Source organism: Spinacia oleracea, chromosome 4, assembly GCF_020520425.1.
Source record: "Spinacia oleracea cultivar Varoflay chromosome 4, BTI_SOV_V1, whole genome shotgun sequence".
NCBI lineage: Eukaryota > Viridiplantae > Streptophyta > Magnoliopsida > Caryophyllales > Amaranthaceae > Spinacia > Spinacia oleracea.
The window spans coordinates 80,982,658-81,002,981 of record NC_079490.1 but is presented as its reverse complement, the minus strand read 5'-3'; the positions used below and the strand labels follow the sequence as shown (position 1 = coordinate 81,002,981).

The following is a 20,324-nucleotide window of genomic DNA, read 5'->3' as shown; positions in this document are numbered from 1 at the left end:
TCTCCTTCTCACCATAATTAATGGGTCATCGCAGGTTCAATCGCAAATGGGAGAGCAACACAAACAACAAACAAGGAAAACACAAGTCAGCAAAAGCTGAGTACCGCAACCCTACCTTAATCAAATATTAAGAAAAATCATGTGAACATTTAAGTAAATGAAGATATAATACCAAAAAGAATACATTCAAAAACATCGTTCCCAAACAAATTTTTGAATAACAAAAGATGGAACAAACTGAGTCCGGTTAGTAGTTAAGTAAGTATTAGAGAATACTAACATATTTGTATTAGAGCTCTTTCTCTAATCATACTCATCTCTTACATCCCCAAATTCTTGCACTTCTCCATTCTTCTGTTACATTCCCAAATTCTTGCACTTCTCCATTCTAAGTGGATCCGGGAGTCCCTGACAATCTACTAAATAATAGATAGACCCGGGAGACCCTGACAGTCTATTTAATGTGTACCCGGGAGCCCCTGACAGTACATTCAATAACCTCTAGTGTGCACACCCCCCAACTCTAGCTTTTATTGTGACCCGGGAGTCCCTGAACAGTCACACCAGAGATGAGGACGGTTTACCATCTTGCCACATACGGTGATAATTAATTTCGAATCGCCACATACGGCAAAAATCAATCAATAAATCCCTCAATCACCTTAAACTCCTTTCTCCAATTCTCAAAAAGTTCCTCATAGTTTTCAACATAAATCCTTAATATACTTTAAGAAACCAAAGTGTTAGAGCTTTAGCTAACTACCCAATTATCCAACTTATCACTAACGTAAGATATGCAATTCATTAATAATTGATTTTATAAAATAACTCATGAATCTCAAATTCATCTATTAACATACATAGAAAACCAACCAACATCAATAATAACACTAAAAATAGAACTAGTATCAATACTATCTACAATAAGACATTAATAATAACAATAAAAATAACTAAAACAACAAGATCAAGGACAGCATCAATACTATTACAAATAATTATCATCATCAACAACGCCGACAATAACTAGACGAAGGCAGCAACAACAGTAGCTTTAAGAAGGGCGTATCTCCTAGCACACAGCTCCGAATCAAGTTATTCTTGAGCCTAAGTTCATCTAGTCGCAGAGATATACAATTCTTTTTCAGAGAACAAGAGCTCAAAATGATCAGAAGATCGTCGAAATAAGAGAAACATAAGCTGGTGTTGACACCACAGCAATAGCAGCAACGGTTAGCTTCAGAATGGCTTATCTCCTAAAATACGGCTCCAAATTGAGTGATTCTTGAGCCTAAATTTAAAAAATCGAAGATATCTACAATTTTTGTTTGGAAATAAGAACCTAAAAAATGAATAAAAGACTGAGAAAACGGGACAACCAGAAGTTTGTGCTGAATGCAATTGCAACAGCGGCAACAAGTGCAGCGGCACCAACAACAATTATAACACTAACAAATATAACCACAACAACAACTCGAACATCCTCGATAACAACAAGAATTCCAACACTAACAACAATCAATTAAAAGAAGCAACAATATCAATTAAAAGCAGTAGCAACATCATCAATAACAAAATCTTGCATGATCACCCACAATTTGTTTCCAATCTATCCTTAACGAAAGGGGAAAGAAAAAGGAAGGAGTGTGGCACCTCGAGCTAGCCACGAGCAGCACATAAGAGGAACACTACTACAAATGTTACATAATCCAACGATCAATATAACAACATTTTAACAAGGAACCGTTGTGACAAGTAGTTTTAAAAAATCGGCAATGCATATGACAACAGTCTTATTTAAACCATTGTTATAAATGGGTATCATTTACAACGGTTAATAAATAAGACAACGCTTTATACTAAACCGGTGTAAGAAATAAGGCTTTAATAACGGGCCATCATTAAAAGAAAACCCAATTAAAAAAAACACTGGTGCAAACTTCTCAAATATATCCGTGATATACCCACGTTCATCAATAAAATAAAATAAAAAATATTTCGATCATATCCAGTCGGTGTTTGGCGCACTCAGATCTCTTTCCCCCTGATCCAGTTTTGGAGGAACGTAACTTGATGAAACTGCTTCTCCACTCTCCTACTCCTACGCTGCTTTGGATTTCGTGGTTTATCCATCAGAATATTTATATGAATTCGTTACTGCTTCTTGATTATTTCGTTCTATATTCTTCATGATTCTTTTAGGGTTCATTGTTTGAATTATTAATTTGGTTCTAATTTGATTGAATTCTCATATCTGTCGAAGGATGAGGATAGGAAATTTGCAATATATATTGTCACGGTTGAGAATGGGAAATTTGCAATACATCTGCCAACCTAGGTACGTTACCTTTGTCCTTCGTATTTCTGTGATGTTTAATTTGTTCGAATTGGATGTGGATTCATTGATATGAGTTTGGTTGATGCGTTTCATTGAAAAAATTGATTGGGGGGAAGGGGTTAAGCTTTGTTTTAGATTGTTTTAGTTGTATTCTGTAGGTGTTACCTTTGTCCTTCTTATTAATTGTTTGGGCCTTATTGTTTAATGACTGTTTCTGTGATGTTGAATTCGTTCGAATTAAATGTGGATTCATTGATATGAGTTTGGTTGATGCGTTTCATTGAAAAAATTGATTGGGGGAAGGGGTTAAGCTTTGTTTTAGATTGTTTTAGTTGTATTCTGTAGGTGTTACCTTTGTCCTTCTTATTAATTGTTTACTATTTCTGTGATGTTTAATTTGTTCAAATTGGATGTGGATTCATTGATATGAGTTTGGTTGATGCGTTTCATTGAAAAAATTGATTGGGAGGAAGGGGTTAAGCTTTGTTTTAGATTGTTTTAGTTGTATTCTGTAGGTGTTCCATAAACAATCCATTGTACTTTTAGCTCAATTCAGCTGTACTTAAGAAAAATCGTCAATTTCACCACCGAGCTAAAATGGGCTGAGGGTTTACTTCTATATTTTTGGTTAGGAGCATGGTGTTAGAACAAAATATACTCTAATAACTCGGGCAAGGGAGAGGGGCGAGGACTGCTGTGGCACTTTTGTTGGGATGGATTTTTCTACAGGTTCTTCAAATTTTTACTGATGGATATCCTCTCATTTCTTTCAGTTAGTCAAGTTTAAATGTTCGGTTAGGAAGTAGGTTTGATGCTAAAAGGATTTTGGGCAGGAGTGCCATTTTTTACTCTATTAACCCATCGATACAGCCTTTCTTATGGTGCATATCCTGGTTTTATACTTATTTTCCAGGGAATTTCCATTTCAAGAGAAGTCTTCTTGCAGACTAAATAAAGGGAGATCTCACAATTTCATTTTTACCATAGCATCTCGCAAATTCATTGCCATGTTTAAACTCTTGTTTTCCAGGACCTCACTATGAGCAATAGATTCTTCTAGTGTCTTCTTCGGTTACACTATCAGAAATCCACAAGTAGTTACAAAAATGCCCCCATCCAAATCACTAGCCCATCTCAAATCCAAAGGAAGACTCCGGCTCCAAAGAGGTGAAATATTTTGTCAAACTGCAGTCTTGGTCATGCCAAATAAATGAATGGCCAGATGAGAAACTTTGTGTATGTGTTATGTGCTACAACATAGTTAATCTTGGAGGGAATGGTCTTTGCATTGTTTAGCTGCTATGTTTTGTGTAATAGAATCATTGGGATGAACAAAAACTGTAGCACATAACAGAAGGAGTCAAGGGCATTAGCATCAGATAAATCCTAATTATTTGCTTTACATCCAATTCACATCCAACTGCTGTTATTCCCCTGGGATCGTCTGAAGTGTCTTGTTATGTTGATGCCAATGTTTGAAAGGGATACTCAGTTCATAGCACATACAATTTTTTTTTTCCAAATAACACCTCGGGATCCAGTCATTCACAATGTATGGTATGGTGATTAGGATTAAGCAATTGTTGAGAGGAATGTGCTTTAATATCTTGTAAGAAACTGTCCAAGTGCCCAGCAGTTTCAAGCTATTGATGCTACATTTTGTATCTTTTTCCTACTCGGGCATCATTTAAGTTATTGAGAACATTTTCATGGGGGTGACTGACCTTGCAGGACTTGGGAGATGCCTTTAAATCCTGGAGTAATTCATTTTTCTCATTAAAGTTTCAGGAGTAATTTCCTTTATTAAGGGCAACAATTGCTGGACCTACTGGTAGCTTCTGTTGGTCATGGAGTTTCTGTATATAAATGTGAAATAGTATAACTTACTGCTTGCATTAACCCCACAATTTCAGAATCCTTGAGATTGGCACCAACTTTTTCCAATCCCTTTTTTAACTCCTCAAGGGTGATATTTCCACTACCATCAGCGTCTATCATTTTAAACATTTCTTTCAGACCTGCAATCACCTCTTCAGAAAGGTTCTCAGCAATAACCTGCAAAGATGAGTATGAATCACCCCAGATACAATCTGCCCACCTTAATCAAGGATAATCCAGTTAAAATGTTCTTACGCAATTTAACTTGATAACTGACATATGAATATAATACCATTGCCTAATCTACTGATTTTTACTCCAGGAACTTAAAGATAGGTCAGGTTAAAAATATTCTGTCAGGTTATCCCTTTTGCTGTGAATTGTTGGTTTACAGTGACCTTATGAAAGCATAACTAAGGATCTGTTTTATATGATAGGGCCTGCTTAATAAACAACTAGACTAAGACATCACACTAAAGATGGTTAAGGAGACATGTGCGTGTCTCCTATAAATTTAGAAAGTGTATGGGGAGAAACAATTCAGTTTCAAAATATAACTTCAGCTGCATATTTATTCAGATGTAGCTATCTATTTTGCTAATACTTTCATCATTTCATCCTCTCTACTTTTTCCTTGTCGTATCTCTTTGTTGTCTACTTGGACAGAATGTTTTTCATTCTGCATATCAACTGCTAATCTAGGTTTTAGACTTTTGCTAGCACTAACTGTTTACTTTCATTCCTCCTTCGGTATAGTAACAATTAACAATGGATAGAAAGTGGATGTCGAAAGACCGTACAGGAGGAGAATATGAGAAAGGAATGGAAGAGTTCATTTCTTTTGCGGTTAAACATGCTAAAGATCCGAATAGAATTATATGTCCCTGTCTTGAATGTTGTTTTCATAGCCGACTCGATGTTGAAGAACTAAGAGATCATTTGACCATTTATGGAATTGATGAAAGCTACATAAATTGGGTACGTCATGTTGAGGTTGGTGATGTGACTTTATTATACAGATGATAGTACAGGGCTAAGGCAGTAATCTCGACGGAGATTAGGATGAGAGAGAATTTCCAAAATCTAGAGTAACATGGATTAAGCTTGGTGTCTCGTGATTGGGGTTGTGCAATGGACAATGAGCTAAATGAAGAGAATATGTGGGATGCCGATCGCTTAGAGGAGTTAACACGTGTGATTGAGGGTTTACAAGATTGTCCAGGAATGTTTGAAAACATAACTAAGGATGTAGAAACACCCTTATACCATGGTTGCACAGACCACACGCGACTGTCCACTATTTTAGGATTGTATAACATCAAAACAGGCGGCGGGTGGACTGATAAAAGCTTTACAAAGTTACTTAATTTTCTTAAAGTGGTGTTGCCTAAGGATAATACAATTCTTAGTAGCTCTCGTGAGTCCCAAAAGATGTTAGGTTCGATGGGCATGAGTTATGAGAGGATACATGCATGTCGTAATGATTGCATTTTGTATAGGAAGGAGTATGCCTCATTAAAGAGATGTCCTGAATGTAATGTGTCGCGATACAAGAAGAAAGGAGTTCCTGCCAAAGTGTTATGGTACTTTCCAATTGTACCAAGACTGAGACGCTTGTTTAGTAGTCCGGAAGATGCGAAAAACTTGACTTGGCATGCGAATGGGAGGAAAAAGTATGATGATGGTATGCTTAGACACCCTGCTGATTGTCCACAATGGATCAAAATTAATACAGATTTTCCTGATTTTGCACGTGAGGATAGAAATTTGCGTCTTGCACTTGCTACTGATGGCATGAACCCGTTTGGCGGTCAAAGCAGCTCATATAGTGTATGGCCAGTTATTATGGTTATATATAACTTACCTCCAGAGTTGTGTATGAAAAGGAAATATATGATGATGTCTATGTTAATCTCAGGGCCAAAACAACCTGGGAATGATATTGATGTTTATCTTGCCCCCCTTATTGAAGACTTGAAGATGCTGTGGGACACGGGTGTTGAAGTTTTTGATGCATCTTGTAATGAGAATTTTACTTTGAGGGCTATGGTGTATGGAACAATAAATGACTTTCCTGCATATAGAAATCTGTCTGGGTATTGCAACAAAGGATATAAGGCATGTCCTATATGCGATGTTGGAACGTCTGACACTTACTTAAAGAAGTGTGGTAAAGTTATTTATCCAGCTTATCGTCGATTTTTGCCTTCAGATCATCATTATCGAAGACAAAAGAAGGCTTTTAACGGGAAAACAGAAGGTCGTAAAGCACCTGTGCCACTGACGGGTGACCAAGTTCTTGAAAAAGTGAAAGGGTTGAATGTGAAATTTGGAAAACAGAATGCAGATCTTCTTCCCAGCAGTGGTTATAAGAAGAGGTCCATATTTTTCGATCTTCCATATTGGAGTTCGTTGTACGTGCGGAATTTTCTTGACGTTATGCACATTGAAAAGAATGTGTTCGAGAGTCTGCTTGGGACTTTGCTTAACGTGCCAGGAAAAACTAAAGATGGTAAAAAATCAAGGTTGGATTTGGTTGACATGGGTATTAGAGAAGAATTGCATCCACAGAATAAGAATGGGCGTACATATCTACCTCCAGCATGTCATACCTTATCAAGGAAAGAGAAGGTTGCTTTCTGTGAGTTTTTAAAGGGAGTTAAAGTTCCAGAGGGTTATTCTTCAAATATCAGTAGTCTTGTGTCTATGAAAGACTTGAAATTAATAGGTTTAAAGTCTCATGATAGCCATATTCTATTGGAGCATATACTGCCAGTTTCTTTGAGGTCTATTTTACCAGAACGTGTTCGAAGAGCCATCACAAGGCTTTGCTTTTTCTTTGCAGAAATATGTCGGAAAGTCATAGACCCTCAAAAATTAACTGCTCTGCAAAAGGAACTTGCTGTCACTTTGTGTGAGCTGGAGATGTTTTTTCCACCATCCTTTTTTGATATAATGGTTCATCTTACTGTTCACTTAGTTCGAGAAACACAACTATGTGGGCCGGCTTATTTGAGATGGATGTACCCAATTGAGCGTTTTATGAAAGTCTTAAAAGGGTACGTGATGAATCGTAGTCGGCCAGAAGGTTGCATGGTTCAACGATATCTAGCAGAAGAGGCTGTTGATTTTTGCAGTGAATATCTCTTCAATTTTGACCCTGTTGGTCTTCCAGAGCCGCGATGCATCACAACAACAGGAAAAGGTATTGTTGGAAATGAAGTGATATCCATAGCTCGTGATGACTGGCGTAGAGCACACTTGTATGTGCTGCACAACAGTGCTGAGGTTGAGCCTTATGTAGCTGAACACATGGCTTTGTTAAGGGACTTGAATCTAGCTAGAACTGAAGCTTGGATAGCATCTCACCACAATCTCTCTTTTATTGATTGGCTACGGACACGAGTTTCTGAACAGTTGGAATGGAGCCCAGATTCTGTTTGTGAAAGATTAAAAGCTTTATTTCGAGGTCCTCGTATGGAGGTCATGTCCTATTCTGCTTATCGAATTAATGGTTATACTTTCTATACGGAGGACCGAGATTATCAAAGTACAATGCAGAACAGTGGTGTGACTCTTGAGGCCGAGGCTATGCATATTTCAACTGTAAAAGACAAAAATCCTGTTTATGCAAGCATGTCATACTATGGGGTCATTGATAACATATGGGAGCTGGATTATAACAGGTTTAGGATACCTGTCTTCAGATGTAAGTGGGTCGGGAACAATAACGGCATTGAAGTTGATAATTTGAGTTTCACTCGAGTTGATTTCAGGAGGGCAAGCTATACAGAGGAGCCATTCATATTAGCATCTCAAGCAAGACAGATTTTCTTTGTTGCTGACCCAAAGGATAAGAACTGGAACATTGTCTTATCTACAAACAGAAGGAGTGATAGTGCTGACCACGTTGAAGAAGATATGGGAAATGAATTTGAAGAGCATCAATTCCCTGAAGCATTGCTATCATTTGATGACAATTCTAATGGAGATGAGTTGTATAAGAGAAGTGACCATTCGGAAGGGATATGGATCAGACCAAGCAAGACTGTTGGTCGAGCTGGGGCATTTCAGAAACACCGAATTCAACCTCCCCGAAAGAAACGAAAGATTTTAAAAGGATGAGATATTGTAAGGAGTTTGATGTCTACTGTTGTTTCAAAAGTGTGATAATTCGAATGCAGATTTTCAGTATTTTATATTTTACATTTGCAGGTTTTGTGGTAACTTGGTTTTGGTGCTGATGGTATATTTTGGATTTTGTGGTTAACGGCATTTGTTACATTGGCAGTTCCCGTATTCGCATTGTTTCACTTATCTGTTGTTATCAGTATGGGTTAATATACTTGGAATATAGACAAGTTAGTATTATTTGCAGTTAGTAATCCTCCTTAAAATGTAGTAGCATCATCATTTTTTTATGTTTATCTGTGTGGTTTCTGTATGCCCTTTGTTAATTCAGGTAATTTTTATTTTTGGTTTCCACTAATGAAGTCTATAGCTTAGTTTTCATTTGGTTTCTTTGGTTGACCCGGATTTGTATTTTGTGCCTGTAGTCTCCTTTTAATAGCTGCTAGCCTGCTACTGTTGCTGTACATTATGCTTACTGCTGCTTTTTTTTTGTCTTAATCTTACAGGAAATGGGATCTAATCAGCAAGATGATGACGGTACAGATTCTCCTTTCAAAAGAAATAGGCCAACAACAACTAAGCGTGGTGCGACTCGCATGAAGAAGGTTGTCCGTGCTAGGAATAGAAAGATTGTGTTCCCGGTGCAGTGGAACTCAAGGGGTCAGCCTATTGGTAGAAATAGTGTGACCATGTCGAGTTATTTGGGGGCTACAACATCAAGTACAATTCCCATCAGTTATGAAAATTGGGACCGTGTTCCTGATGCATTAAAAAATGCAATATGGGAAGATGTCTCGGTAACTATTTTGGGCTAAACTATGACTTTGCAGTAGTTTTTTATTTCTTATTCTGTATATATCAATTATTTTGTTGAATAAAAGATGATTTACTGATTTTGTTTTCTAATAGGCAACATTTAATGTTCATGAACAAAGGAAGAAATGGATCATTTCTAAAGCATCAGACAAGATGAGGGAATTTAAGTGCCTCCTGACCATAAAATTTTTACATGATAAAGAAGGGAATGTATGTGATGATCCGCCTGAGCTATATCCTTTTATCGAGGAATCTGATTGGAAGGCCTTTGTAAGCAGCCGATTGACTGATAAATTTAAGGTAAATTCCTTACTTACAGTTCTAACCTTTAATGTTTAGTACATTTCTGAACTGAACACAATGACTATCAAAATTTAACAGAAAACAAGTGAGGATAATCGAGATAGAGCAAAGGAAAACAAATATCCTCAGAAGCGTTCTCGCAGAGGATGTGCTCGCTTAGAGCAAGATATGGTAAGTTGTATCAATGATGCAACAGTTGGAGATTTTTTATACATATCCCTTGTGTAGAATTACTGCCTGCCTAAAATGCAAAAATAAGAAAAAAATATAGAATTTTAAAATAGACTACTTACATAAAATTTGCATAACCTTTCCCATTTCCCCCATGTGCGGAAAGGTCAGTTTGGAAAGCAAAGTCCTTCAATTTAAATCTCCAATGATAACTAATACAGTATAGCATAAGAAAATGGAAGAGGCTAGCCATCTGCACCACAGCTAGGAATAAACAGGAAGCCAACTTTTCTAATTCAAATTCAGTATATGTAGGCATGTATCTTATAAAAATTGAAGACGGCAGCTTGTTATAAAAGAGAAGTTCAGCTTGCTGCTGCTGGTCACAGCAAAGACCAGCAGAAATGGTGGCTGATTAAAACAATATTTCAAACTCAAGGAAGCAAGAAACTAAAGTAGCTAGATGTTCATTTAATCCCAATTCATCTTCCACAAACAATAGGTGTCCTGCATATTCTGAAAGTAAAGATCTTTGATTGCACGGAAAACAAACCAAGAACTGCAATATCATATTTCAGTGAAGAAACAGAGATTAAAAAATAATGGAAGAGGCTAACCAAACTGTAGTTATGTTGTTGAATCGTTATATGCTTAAGGCCTATTATCTTCTTATTTTCTTGGAGCTCACACTTGATGTTTCAATGCTTAATCAGTCTATAATATATTACCTACACTGAGTACGGTGTATTTTACAATCTATTGTCAGGATCTACAAAAAACTAACCCTACGTACGCATGCATAATAACTAATACCCACTAACCATAGCTTTGTGTTAACCTAGTTAAACATAACTCTCTTTTATTGGACATAAAATTAACTTTATCATAACTCAGTGAATCTCAGTGAATAATATCATAATACCGGAAGGATTTGGGGACAAAGACAGAAATCTCAGTGAATAATATCATAGACAACTCAAAATCTTAAATTTGGAGTTATTTAGGAAAATACACAGTCGTGGTCTATCAATTAATTTAGTTCCCCATTTCTGCTGAATTTCAGTAAACAAAACCCTTCAAAAAAGCTCCCTGCTAGTCATAACCTATAGAGATGCTAAATAAAACAACTATCCAGTTATTAGCTGCCAGTGTTGAGGTGTCAGAGAAGAACTCTTTTTTATTAAAATACACGAACGATACAGCAGAACATTGTAGTGAAAGCAATGTTCTACAGCCAAGTCGAGCTTTTTTCTCTGCCTACATCAAAATGAATTCTCTTTGCAATTAATAGACAACAGCAGCAAGGCCAGTCATGTTCTCACAACCTTGTCCTAAATATATATATCAGGTAAGATAAAACTAAGCAATTAGAATTCTATTGCTGTCAAAATATTGCACACAAATTCACAGTAGTTGTTTCACTTATATGGATAGTTAAATAACAATACAAATGCTTCCTACTGTTGATTTATCCTTGCATTGGTTCACCATCCTTTTTTGATATAATGGTCACACTATATTTCAGTGAAGAAACAGAGATTAAAAAATATCTTTTCTGCTTCTTCGGCAAATCATCTAGCTTTGCAGTTTATTCACTAAGTTTTCTTGGAATTGGGTTGGTGTAATTAGCAAACAATATGACACCAATAACTGTACAAATCCTAATTCGTCACTTAGGTTCAAAATTCAAATACCAGCTCACAAAAAAAAAACGCAAAGAGAGAAGAGGTTGAGCAAATACGATACCTTATAAAAATTGTATCTTATAAAAATTGTAAAAGAACAATAATTAAGAGGTATAACTGACAACATAATATGTTATAAGAGTACCACAACTGTTAAGCTTAACCCAAAAGAAAAAAGAAGACAATATAACCTTCAATTGATCATGGGTTTCCTTATTCGTGTCATACCAGCTCATCACATAAGTTTTGTTTGCCCTGTCAAAGTGTCTAGTGCTCTGTATTCAAGATTTGTATTCATTCATTCAGACTCCAAAATGAAGAAGAAAAATCAAAGTGTTGACAAAACTGATGCAATGTTTTTGTCCCTTTTGGAATGAACAAAACTATGAGCTTCTTTTTTTTTATTTGTTCTTTTCACTCAAATATTGATGCAGTTAGTTGAGCTGGCTTCCAAGGGTAATCCCGTGACCTCAATACCACGAGCATCTATGTGGAAAGCTGTGAGGAGTGACAAAAAAACGAATAAGATTTCAGAGAAGGCTCAAGAAGTTGTGGATAAAATTGTGAGTATATTCAAGCCTTTTTACTTCTACAACCAGACTTCCGTTCCTCTTGTAAAAAGAAAAGGGAAATAGTGGCTAACTCTTGAAAGAAAGGCATGTATTCTCTAATCCAAATTATTTTTTCGGATTTTTCATGAAATACCCCCGAATTTTGGCGTAATTCACCAAATGCCCCTCGACTTTCAGAAATTCACCAAATGCCCCTCACAAATGACTTAATACCCAAAATACCCTTACTAATGATGCGCCGTTAGTCCTCCGTTAACCTAATTTTCAAATTCACCAAATACCCCTATTTTAATACTTATTTCACCAAATACCCTTATTCAGAAACTTAATTCACCAAATACCAATAACTTAAAATTACTCATTTTGATGCTCAACGGCTAGTTTTTGTGTTTGAAAATTAGCCGTTGCTTATTGTTTGCTTATAAATACTCTTTTTCTGACGGTTTATTGTAGTTTTCCTATTATTTTGTTAATTTCATATCATTTTTGTCATGAGTTTTCTTTCAAAATCATCATCCACACCCAATGAGTCCACATATGTAAGAGTCCCAAATAAATTTTGTTATCATGGGAGAAAATTTGACATCCGAATATCTGATACAACACTCAATCTGAAGCTCCGGTACAACACTAAAACATAAAACACTCCTAAAAACACCTCAAAACGTCGCAACTCTTCAAGAAAATAGCTACTTCTTTTGTACCTTATTCTTTATGTGACCAATTAATTATATTTACCATGCAATCGGAAGGTATTCCTTTTTCAATATGGGAAATATCTTTAACATATGCAAACAGATTAAAAATAAAGCTCTTATTAATTTTATTCTAACGCATATGTTCCAGCTACCTCGGCTTCTATTGCTTCCATGCCACATATTTAACGTTAACTCCCTTTTGTCTCCTGTCTCTACTGCCTCCAAACATCTTTCTTCAATCTCCTAACTTTCTCTCAACCTTACAGTCGAGGCATAAAGGTTTTCCCACTTTTCTTTTGAGCTAGGTCCTATTGACATGGTCAGATTTATGGACAAATGTCTATTTTTGGATTTGAGGGAACAAGAAAAAAAAATGAAACTAAGGTATGTTCCAAAGCTCATGAACCAGTGAAAAAACATGAATCTTGGCACAAAGATTTGCCTCCAAACTCAAGATTTTCACATCATGAATCCACGTTGAAATCGAGGTTGTGATAAAAATATATGTGTTATTGAACTTGATTTCTTAGTTTCTTTACCATTCGGACAATAAGAAAATTAAGGTGTTAGCTTTAGATTGAATTACTTCAGCTTCACTTACATAAGATCCCTTTGAAAATGGGGTTTTTTGGCCTTTTGCTCAGCTAAAGTGCATTGTCTTTACTGGATGAGGCCTGAACTTATTGGATCATAATTGAAACTTACTGAGTGTTGTATCGGAGCCTCAGATGGAAATTTCCTCCCATAATATTAGAAATTGTTTGGGACTCTTACATATGTGGATTCATGGGTGTGGATGATGATTTTGAAAGAAAACTCATGACAAAAATGATATGAAATTAACAAAACAATAGAAAAACTACAATAAATAGTCAGAAAAGGGGTTTTTATAAGCAAACAATAAGCAACGGCTAATTTTCAAACATAAAAACTAGCCGCTGAGCATCAAAATGGGTAATTTTAAGTTATGTGTATTTGGTGAATTAAGTTTCAGAATAGGGGTATTATATGAAATAAGTTATAAAATAGGGGTATTTGGTGAATTTAAAAATTAGGCTAACGGAGGACTAACGGCGCGTCATTAGTAAGGGTATTTTGGGTATTAAGTCATTTGTGAGGGGCATTTGGTGAATTTCTGAAAGTCGAGGGGCATTTGGTGAATTACGCCATAATTCGGGGGTATTTTATGAAAAATCCGTTATTTTTTTATCAACTGTGCTTTACAAGAAATTCTAGAAAAACGTGCAGCTAATGGAGAGTTTTCGAATTCGGGTCGTGAGGATGTACTCTTTAAAGCCTTAGGAAATAAGGTTGAGCATGGTGGGCGTGTGAGGGGTGTTGGTTTCGGTGTCAGTATCACATATTATTTTGGAAGCTTGAAAAATCCCAAGGAGTCGCGAGATGAGTTAAAGGATCTAAAATCAGTAGTCATGGTTATGTCAAATGAGCTAAAGGAGTTGAGGTCGATAGTTAAAACAGGTCAAAGCCAGATGACACATGACAACCTAAGCACTGCCACTACTGAAGATCACGAGGGAGAATTCATTCCAAACCACAACATCCCTATAGAATTTCCAGAGGTAGAATCTAAACTCGGCTTTGTATTAGAAATAATTATTTTTGTGTGTCTAACTACTAAAATCCATGATAAAATAGGGCTTGACTGCATGCGAACTTGCACTATCAGACCCTAGTTATCGTGTTGTGGCTACAGGGAAGGTGCATAACATCCCCAATGTTGCACGTGTTGTACATGGTGTGCCACTATTACCTAACCATGTAAGAGTGTCTATTGAGTATGTTTCTGAGCAAGAGGCACTTTTACCGATTCCTCTTAAAGATGAAGCATATACTCTGAATGAAGCTCTAGGCACTCACGTCGCATGGCCTAGTCATTTAGTTATTCTTGCCGAGAAGGTTTATTAATTATTTTACTCATCCTTTCCCAATTTATTACATAATGAAATATATCAATGTAGCAAGAGGTATAATACAAATATGAACGTGCAGAACAAAATGCAAAGTACACCGACTACAAATCAGAAAAGCAGCACCAAGGTTCCAGCACAGAAAGATGTAAAAACTGACCTTAACGTTTTATTTATCAGTAGCATGAAAATAGTTAAAAACTGACCTTAACTAACATTAAGTTTTTTTATATCTAAATGTGCAGAACCAAACAAGCGCCATTCCATGCATGCAGACTGCACCAATTACAGTGAAGAAAAGCAGCACTAAGGTCCCGGGACAAAGTGATGCGAAGGTTGATCCTTAGTGTTATTCATTTACTTCTAACCGCATACATTACGCTTAAGCTTAATCATAATTTTAATTTGGATCGCATAGAGTAATCAAATAACTTTAACTAACATGAGTTTTCTCTTAATATATTTTTGGGGAGGATGATACAGACACCAATGATACTCAAAGACAAGGAAAAAGAAGTTGCTCGATCTTCTCAAGCAAAGAATCCAAAGATAATGTCAGTGTCTAAAGCCATGTTCAAAGCTGATGACAAGAAGGTGGTTCTCAATGTTGACACGCTACCCCACGAACTAAGGCTGACTTTTATGTATGCTAAAAAAAATGAAAGAAGATGAACAGATCATGATACCTCTAGAAAAAGCAGTGGTAAATCAAGCTCAACATATTTTTTTTTGGCAAGGAGGAGATTTTTCAACTAATCGCCCAAGAAGAGATAGGTGCTTGTCACATGTCTGCATATATCATGTAAGTCTGATCATTATTTTCCTTGCAATTAGAAAAAAATAAGCCTTTTTAGCTTCTGCAGAACAGTTTGAAAAAGTGAATGACACCTACATATTTTGTATTCTGCTGATTATTTTTATTATCGTACACACCAATAGGGAAGATTGCTTGATTATATTAATGCTTTAAAGCTCACAAAATAGCAGGGATACATGTTGCAACTTGAAGTCAGTTATTCACACCTACATATTTTGTATTCATGATCTGTTGATTCTTTTGATTATCGCAGACACCAGTAGTACACGGAGTTGAGAATTTCCTTTTATCATCGTAGACACCAGTGGAACACACAAAATGCACTATACCCATTGCTACTGGCCTACTGCCCAACTTCCTTTTTATTTGCAACACTACTTTGTTTAGTCTGCTAACAGACTAATTAAGCACAGTCTGCTAGAGACTAGAGAGTTCATAATGACAAGCCATTTTTACCAAACACCTTTACTTGTACTTTGTTGTTTATCAATAGCTTGCGTAGTTACCTTAACTTCTTGCGTGGTTCTTACAGGTTATTGTATCGTAATTGCCAAGCAAAAGGAAAGAGCAACTTTGAATTTTTATGTCCATACTCAATATCTTTAGTGGTGCAAAGTAGGAAGGAAGAAAAGATTCAGGAGAACCGTGTAGAACGATCAAGATATATTGTTGATGCACTTCAGGAAAATGCAAGGAAGGGAAGTATATTTTTGGCACCGTACAATGCTGGGTTAGTTCAATCTTGTATCTATTGTACGCCTTAAAAATTATAAGGTATGTATTTGTTATAATAACTTGTAATTCACGAACATGTTCTGTAGGCGTCATTGGATTCTATGTGTAATTGACCCAGAAGCTGATGTTGTCTATTATTTGGATCCTTTACGAGAGGAAAATCGTCCTACTGGTCATGATTTACGCAGTGTTGTGGACACGTAAGCTTGATTATATGATTGTCGTTCTGATTTTTTTGGTCCACATATTTGACAAACTTTTATGTGTAATATTGTTCACCTTTTATTATTTCCCATTTTACAGGGCATTACTTATATATCAAAATCAAATTGGAGCAGCTAAAAAGATGAAGAAGAATACAACATGGTCAAAAATTCAGGTACTTGTATTCACTTCTTTTATTTTTGCAATAACAATAGAGACAAGAACTCAGGTCAAATTTGACCCGAATTGACATAAAAACACAACTGCATCTTCTGAACTGCATAACCAGCTTGCACTGAACGACTTCCTTTACTGCCTCTTCTTTTACTACCAATACCAATTCAAAAAGCAGGACTGCAACCACTATCTGACCTGACCTAACCTAGCATTCAGCCACGCTAAAACCTTACCATCAATCCTACACCAGCACTGACCCACTGCATCAACAACAGATAACAACAGAACTGTAGTCACTACTTTTGAGCAGCAAACAGCCTCGGCAGACTACGCAATGGTAGTACTAGTAGTAGTAGTAGTTGTTGTACGAGTAGTCGAAGTCTTGTCGGGAAACCTTAAACACCTTAGACTTACTCTTACTACTTATTCAATTTTCCCCTACTTTAAAGTAGTGAAAAACCAGGTGATCCAATATTCCAATAATTATGCCTTTGTGGTCGGTTTGTATTTTTATGGTGCTTGTGGTCTGAGCTTATTTATAAAGTAAGCTTGATGTTCTGTGTAACATGGAAATCTGGTTTTAAGACTTTGCCTAAGTTAGTTGCATGGTTGGTAAGAATTAAACATTGCATCTGTATTTTGAATTTTGAGAATTAAGTTTTACCCCACTTTGGTTTATAAGGTAGTTGAGTTCCCTTGTCCATTTTGTGTCTGCTGCTATGTATAGGTGATACCATTAACGTTTTAGTTCCTAACCAGAAAAACCTTGATCTCTGTTCATCGTTTTGAAAACTTTGTATTTCCTTGTCGCGTTCCCCTGCTGTTTAGGATTAACTTTGAGTTGTTGACTGTGCTGTGAAAAATTATGTGTTTTGTGTCAGCTAGCTTTGTGGATAGGGAAGAATAGAATTTTAAGCTTTGGATAGTTGATGCAATGAGGGAGTATGAGAGTTAGGAATGATAAAGTTAACTTGGATAGGAACTTACCTTTTAAAATAGAAGCCGTATAACCTATAATCCTTAGTCAAGGAACATGCATAGAACTGTGACTAGAAGCTTCAACCTGGTTAGGTACTGTCCTTTTGTAGCTGGTGCTCACGAGACGTTACTCTAGGGCGGTCTGTGAATTACACTCTACTACTCTGGTTATTAGGGATATCAGAGTATTAAACCCTTACTAGGAAACATGATTTGGCATTGTTTATTCTGTCACTTTCCTTCTCTCTATCCATCAATCTACCATCCCATCTCCAAACGGCTAACTTATCAAATACGGAAGTATTTATTTTGTCTTTCTATTTTTTTTGTTAATTTTTTTATTTTTTGTATAGGCCAATATTGCAAGAATTAGTCACCAATATACTACGAAATACTACTATAATTTATTTTTGTTCTGCAAAGCCACGCAAATATTACAAACTATAAATTATAAATGGATTAGAGGGGTTTTGAATCTACTACCTATTATACATTAGTGAGAATATTGCAATCTACAAGTAAGAAGTTCTAGATTAACTTTACTATCATGTTGTACCTTATACTTTCTTTGAACTTCTAGATTAATGTTACATTGTTTATTGTTTGGTGTGTAGTGTCCCCGTCAGACAAATAATGTTGATTGCGGTTACTATGTCCTAAGGTTCATGCGGGAAATTGTAAATCATAACCAATCACAAATTCCAGAAAAGGTATTATTATTTTTTTAATATTTTATGTTAGTATTAAAACTACTGTTTTCATTATTGATTACAATCTTTTTTCAATTTGTACAGTACTTTTCAGATTGTTTATGGCCCAACTATAGCACGGAACAAATTGATGAAGTAAAAATTGAGTTGGCGCACCATATTCTCTACTTTGCTAGTTAATTTAGGAATTTGGAGTGAAATCATTATGCGTATGTAGTCTTATTTAAGCTTTTTGGATTTTTGTAGTGAAGATTATGAATGGTTTTGAATATTTAGGTTGTTTTCCGCGAAGGATATAAAATATTGTAATACTGGTTTCATAATATTAATATATTTCTGTTTTGATTGTGGAAGTGTTGTTTAGAGTCATTTTCCTATATGACATATATGTAGCTAGTGGTGGAAAAATTAAATCAAATAATTGAAAATCATAGCAAATAAATAATTTAATTAACAACGGTTCTGCATATACACTTTAACAACGGTTCGGCTTATACTTCCTCCGTTTCTGAAAGTTCTTTACACTTAGGAATATGTGTCCAAAATATGAAAATTTTGACCGTAAATTCTCACTATTATATACATCAAAACGTTACATGTAAGATCTTGTTAGATTGGTCTCGGTATGTATTTTTATAATATCAACTTTTTTTAATTTTTCCATATACGAAATTGGATATATTAGGAGTTAAATATTGCATTGGAGTCCGTGCAAATAGTAACTGTAAAGAACTTTCTGAAACGGAGGTAGTACAATTTAACAACGGTTCGACATACCCACTTTAACTAACGGTTTGACTTATACACTTTAACAACGGTTTGACTTATACACTTTAACAAAGGTTTGACTTATACACTTTAACAACGGTCGAGTAGGGTGGTAAAAAGCTGTTAAGACTATGCATTTAACAACGGTGTTGGGTAACCGTTGTTAAATAATACCCCCTCTACAACAACGCTTTCATCTACAACGGTTGACAACCGTTGTCTATTGCTATTTTGAACCGGTGTCTTTTATCTGTTTTGTATTAGTGGAACAAGAACAAAAAATCACAAAACAAGAGGACAACAACAACACCAACAACACCATCAACGAGGACAACGTCCGTCGGTCATACACGACGGCGGCAGGGTGAGTGGGGCAGCGACACGGCCTCTCGCCGGAGATGGGTACGAAAATCAAAGAGAATAAAGTTAGGGTTTTAATATGTGGGGATTTTGATTTAGTTCAATTTAAATCAATTAATAGAATGTTTAAGAAATTACCCATTGGATGAGGGAGCATCAACGATGGAACTCTTGGCCACCATCGACGGCGGCGAGATAGAAATAGAGCTGCCGACAACACAAAGGAGAAAGAGAAGAGAGCAACGACGATCTCAAAAAGGCAATCACGACGGGGCAACGCTGGTCAGGTAGGAGACGAGGAGGTGCGGTCGGTGGTTCGGTGGTGAGGACGAGAGGAGAGAGGAAAAAAACTAAAGGAAGAAGATGAGTTGAACTTGAAATTGTTGGGGTTTTTAGTTCTTCGGTCTATGAGAATAATGAGTTAGACAACTGGCATTTTCTAAATGAAACACGAGTCATGCATAAGTATCAAGGAAGATGGCTCATGTTTTTAAAGCAATTGGACAATTATGTCATCTCACTTTAGTGATTAAAGAAGTCAAAAAAAAAAAATTGGTCTAGCTTAAATAATTATTATTATTATTAATAATAATAATAATAGTAAGTTTAAATTCCTTACCAAATCAATAAAAATTTAAAACCATACTCTCAATTCAGTTTCAAAAGAAATATTTTAAGAATGAGTATAAGAAAATAATTATACTTAACAATAGATTAAAGGCTGCTTAAAAATACGGGCTATTACACTTGCGTCAAGTGCTGCGACGAGTGGGCGGATGGGGCGAGAGGCAAGGCACCAAGCGAGCAAGCAGGTTGCGCGCGCGGGCAGCGAGGGATGCCTCGCCCAGCGAGCGCTGCCTCGCCACAGCGAGCGAGCTGCTGCTGCGCGTAGGCCTGCCTCGGCTTGCTGCATCTACGCGTTGCTGCTCGTGCCTTGTTGTGCGATCAGTCGAGTGGGGCGATGCTGCCTCGTGGACTCGAAGGGGCATGGGCGCGAGCCCATGGCCTCGTCTTGACCCGATTTGTTCGTTTTAATTAAAATTTGATTTTCAGTT

The 20,324-nt window shown here is 36.3% G+C and overlaps 3 protein-coding genes across 3 annotated transcripts; all 3 read left to right on the top strand.

The window, feature by feature from the left end:
- Window positions 1-1,925: 1,925 nt before the first annotated feature.
- LOC110780119 (uncharacterized) lies at window positions 1,926-8,993 on the top strand. The gene is made up of 3 exons (XM_056827341.1): window positions 1,926-2,338; window positions 4,973-8,347; window positions 8,854-8,993. Exon 2 carries the CDS (start codon window positions 5,348-5,350, stop codon window positions 8,339-8,341), a length of 2,994 nt encoding a protein of 997 aa, XP_056683319.1. The 5' UTR covers window positions 1,926-2,338; window positions 4,973-5,347; the 3' UTR covers window positions 8,342-8,347; window positions 8,854-8,993.
- Window positions 8,360-15,915, top strand: LOC110776593 (uncharacterized). Its single transcript, XM_056841903.1, has 11 exons — window positions 8,360-8,382; window positions 8,508-8,577; window positions 8,854-9,144; window positions 9,257-9,463; window positions 9,545-9,637; window positions 11,757-11,889; window positions 13,820-14,172; window positions 14,249-14,509; window positions 14,603-14,668; window positions 14,766-14,855; window positions 15,004-15,915. Exons 1-11 carry the CDS (start codon window positions 8,360-8,362, stop codon window positions 15,190-15,192), a joined length of 1,776 nt encoding a protein of 591 aa, XP_056697881.1. The 3' UTR covers window positions 15,193-15,915.
- LOC110776370 (uncharacterized) lies at window positions 15,182-18,494 on the top strand. The gene is made up of 6 exons (XM_021980926.2): window positions 15,182-15,322; window positions 15,870-16,067; window positions 16,159-16,272; window positions 16,376-16,451; window positions 18,046-18,141; window positions 18,226-18,494. The coding sequence occupies exons 1-6, from the start codon at window positions 15,306-15,308 to the stop codon at window positions 18,319-18,321; spliced, it is 597 nt and encodes a 198-aa protein (XP_021836618.1). The 5' UTR covers window positions 15,182-15,305; the 3' UTR covers window positions 18,322-18,494.
- Window positions 18,495-20,324: the final 1,830 nt, after the last annotated feature.

What these genes read in the sequence shown, in the direction of transcription:
- LOC110780119 (XM_056827341.1), top strand. Translation starts at nt 5,348, where the DNA reads ATGGACAATGAGCTAAATGAAGAGAATATGTGGGATGCCGATCGCTTA.
- LOC110776593 (XM_056841903.1), top strand. Translation starts at nt 8,360, where the DNA reads ATGTCTACTGTTGTTTCAAAAGT. An exon ending in GATTGACTGATAAATTTAAG is followed by an intron (nt 9,464 to 9,544) that starts GTAAATTCCTTA and finishes AAAATTTAACAG; the next exon opens with AAAACAAGTGAGGATAATCG. An exon ending in AGGTTCCAGCACAGAAAGAT is followed by an intron (nt 14,669 to 14,765) that starts GTAAAAACTGAC and finishes CTAAATGTGCAG; the next exon opens with AACCAAACAAGCGCCATTCC.
- LOC110776370 (XM_021980926.2), top strand. An exon ending in CAACATGGTCAAAAATTCAG is followed by an intron (nt 16,452 to 18,045) that starts GTACTTGTATTC and finishes TTTGGTGTGTAG; the next exon opens with TGTCCCCGTCAGACAAATAA. An exon ending in AATCACAAATTCCAGAAAAG is followed by an intron (nt 18,142 to 18,225) that starts GTATTATTATTT and finishes CAATTTGTACAG; the next exon opens with TACTTTTCAGATTGTTTATG.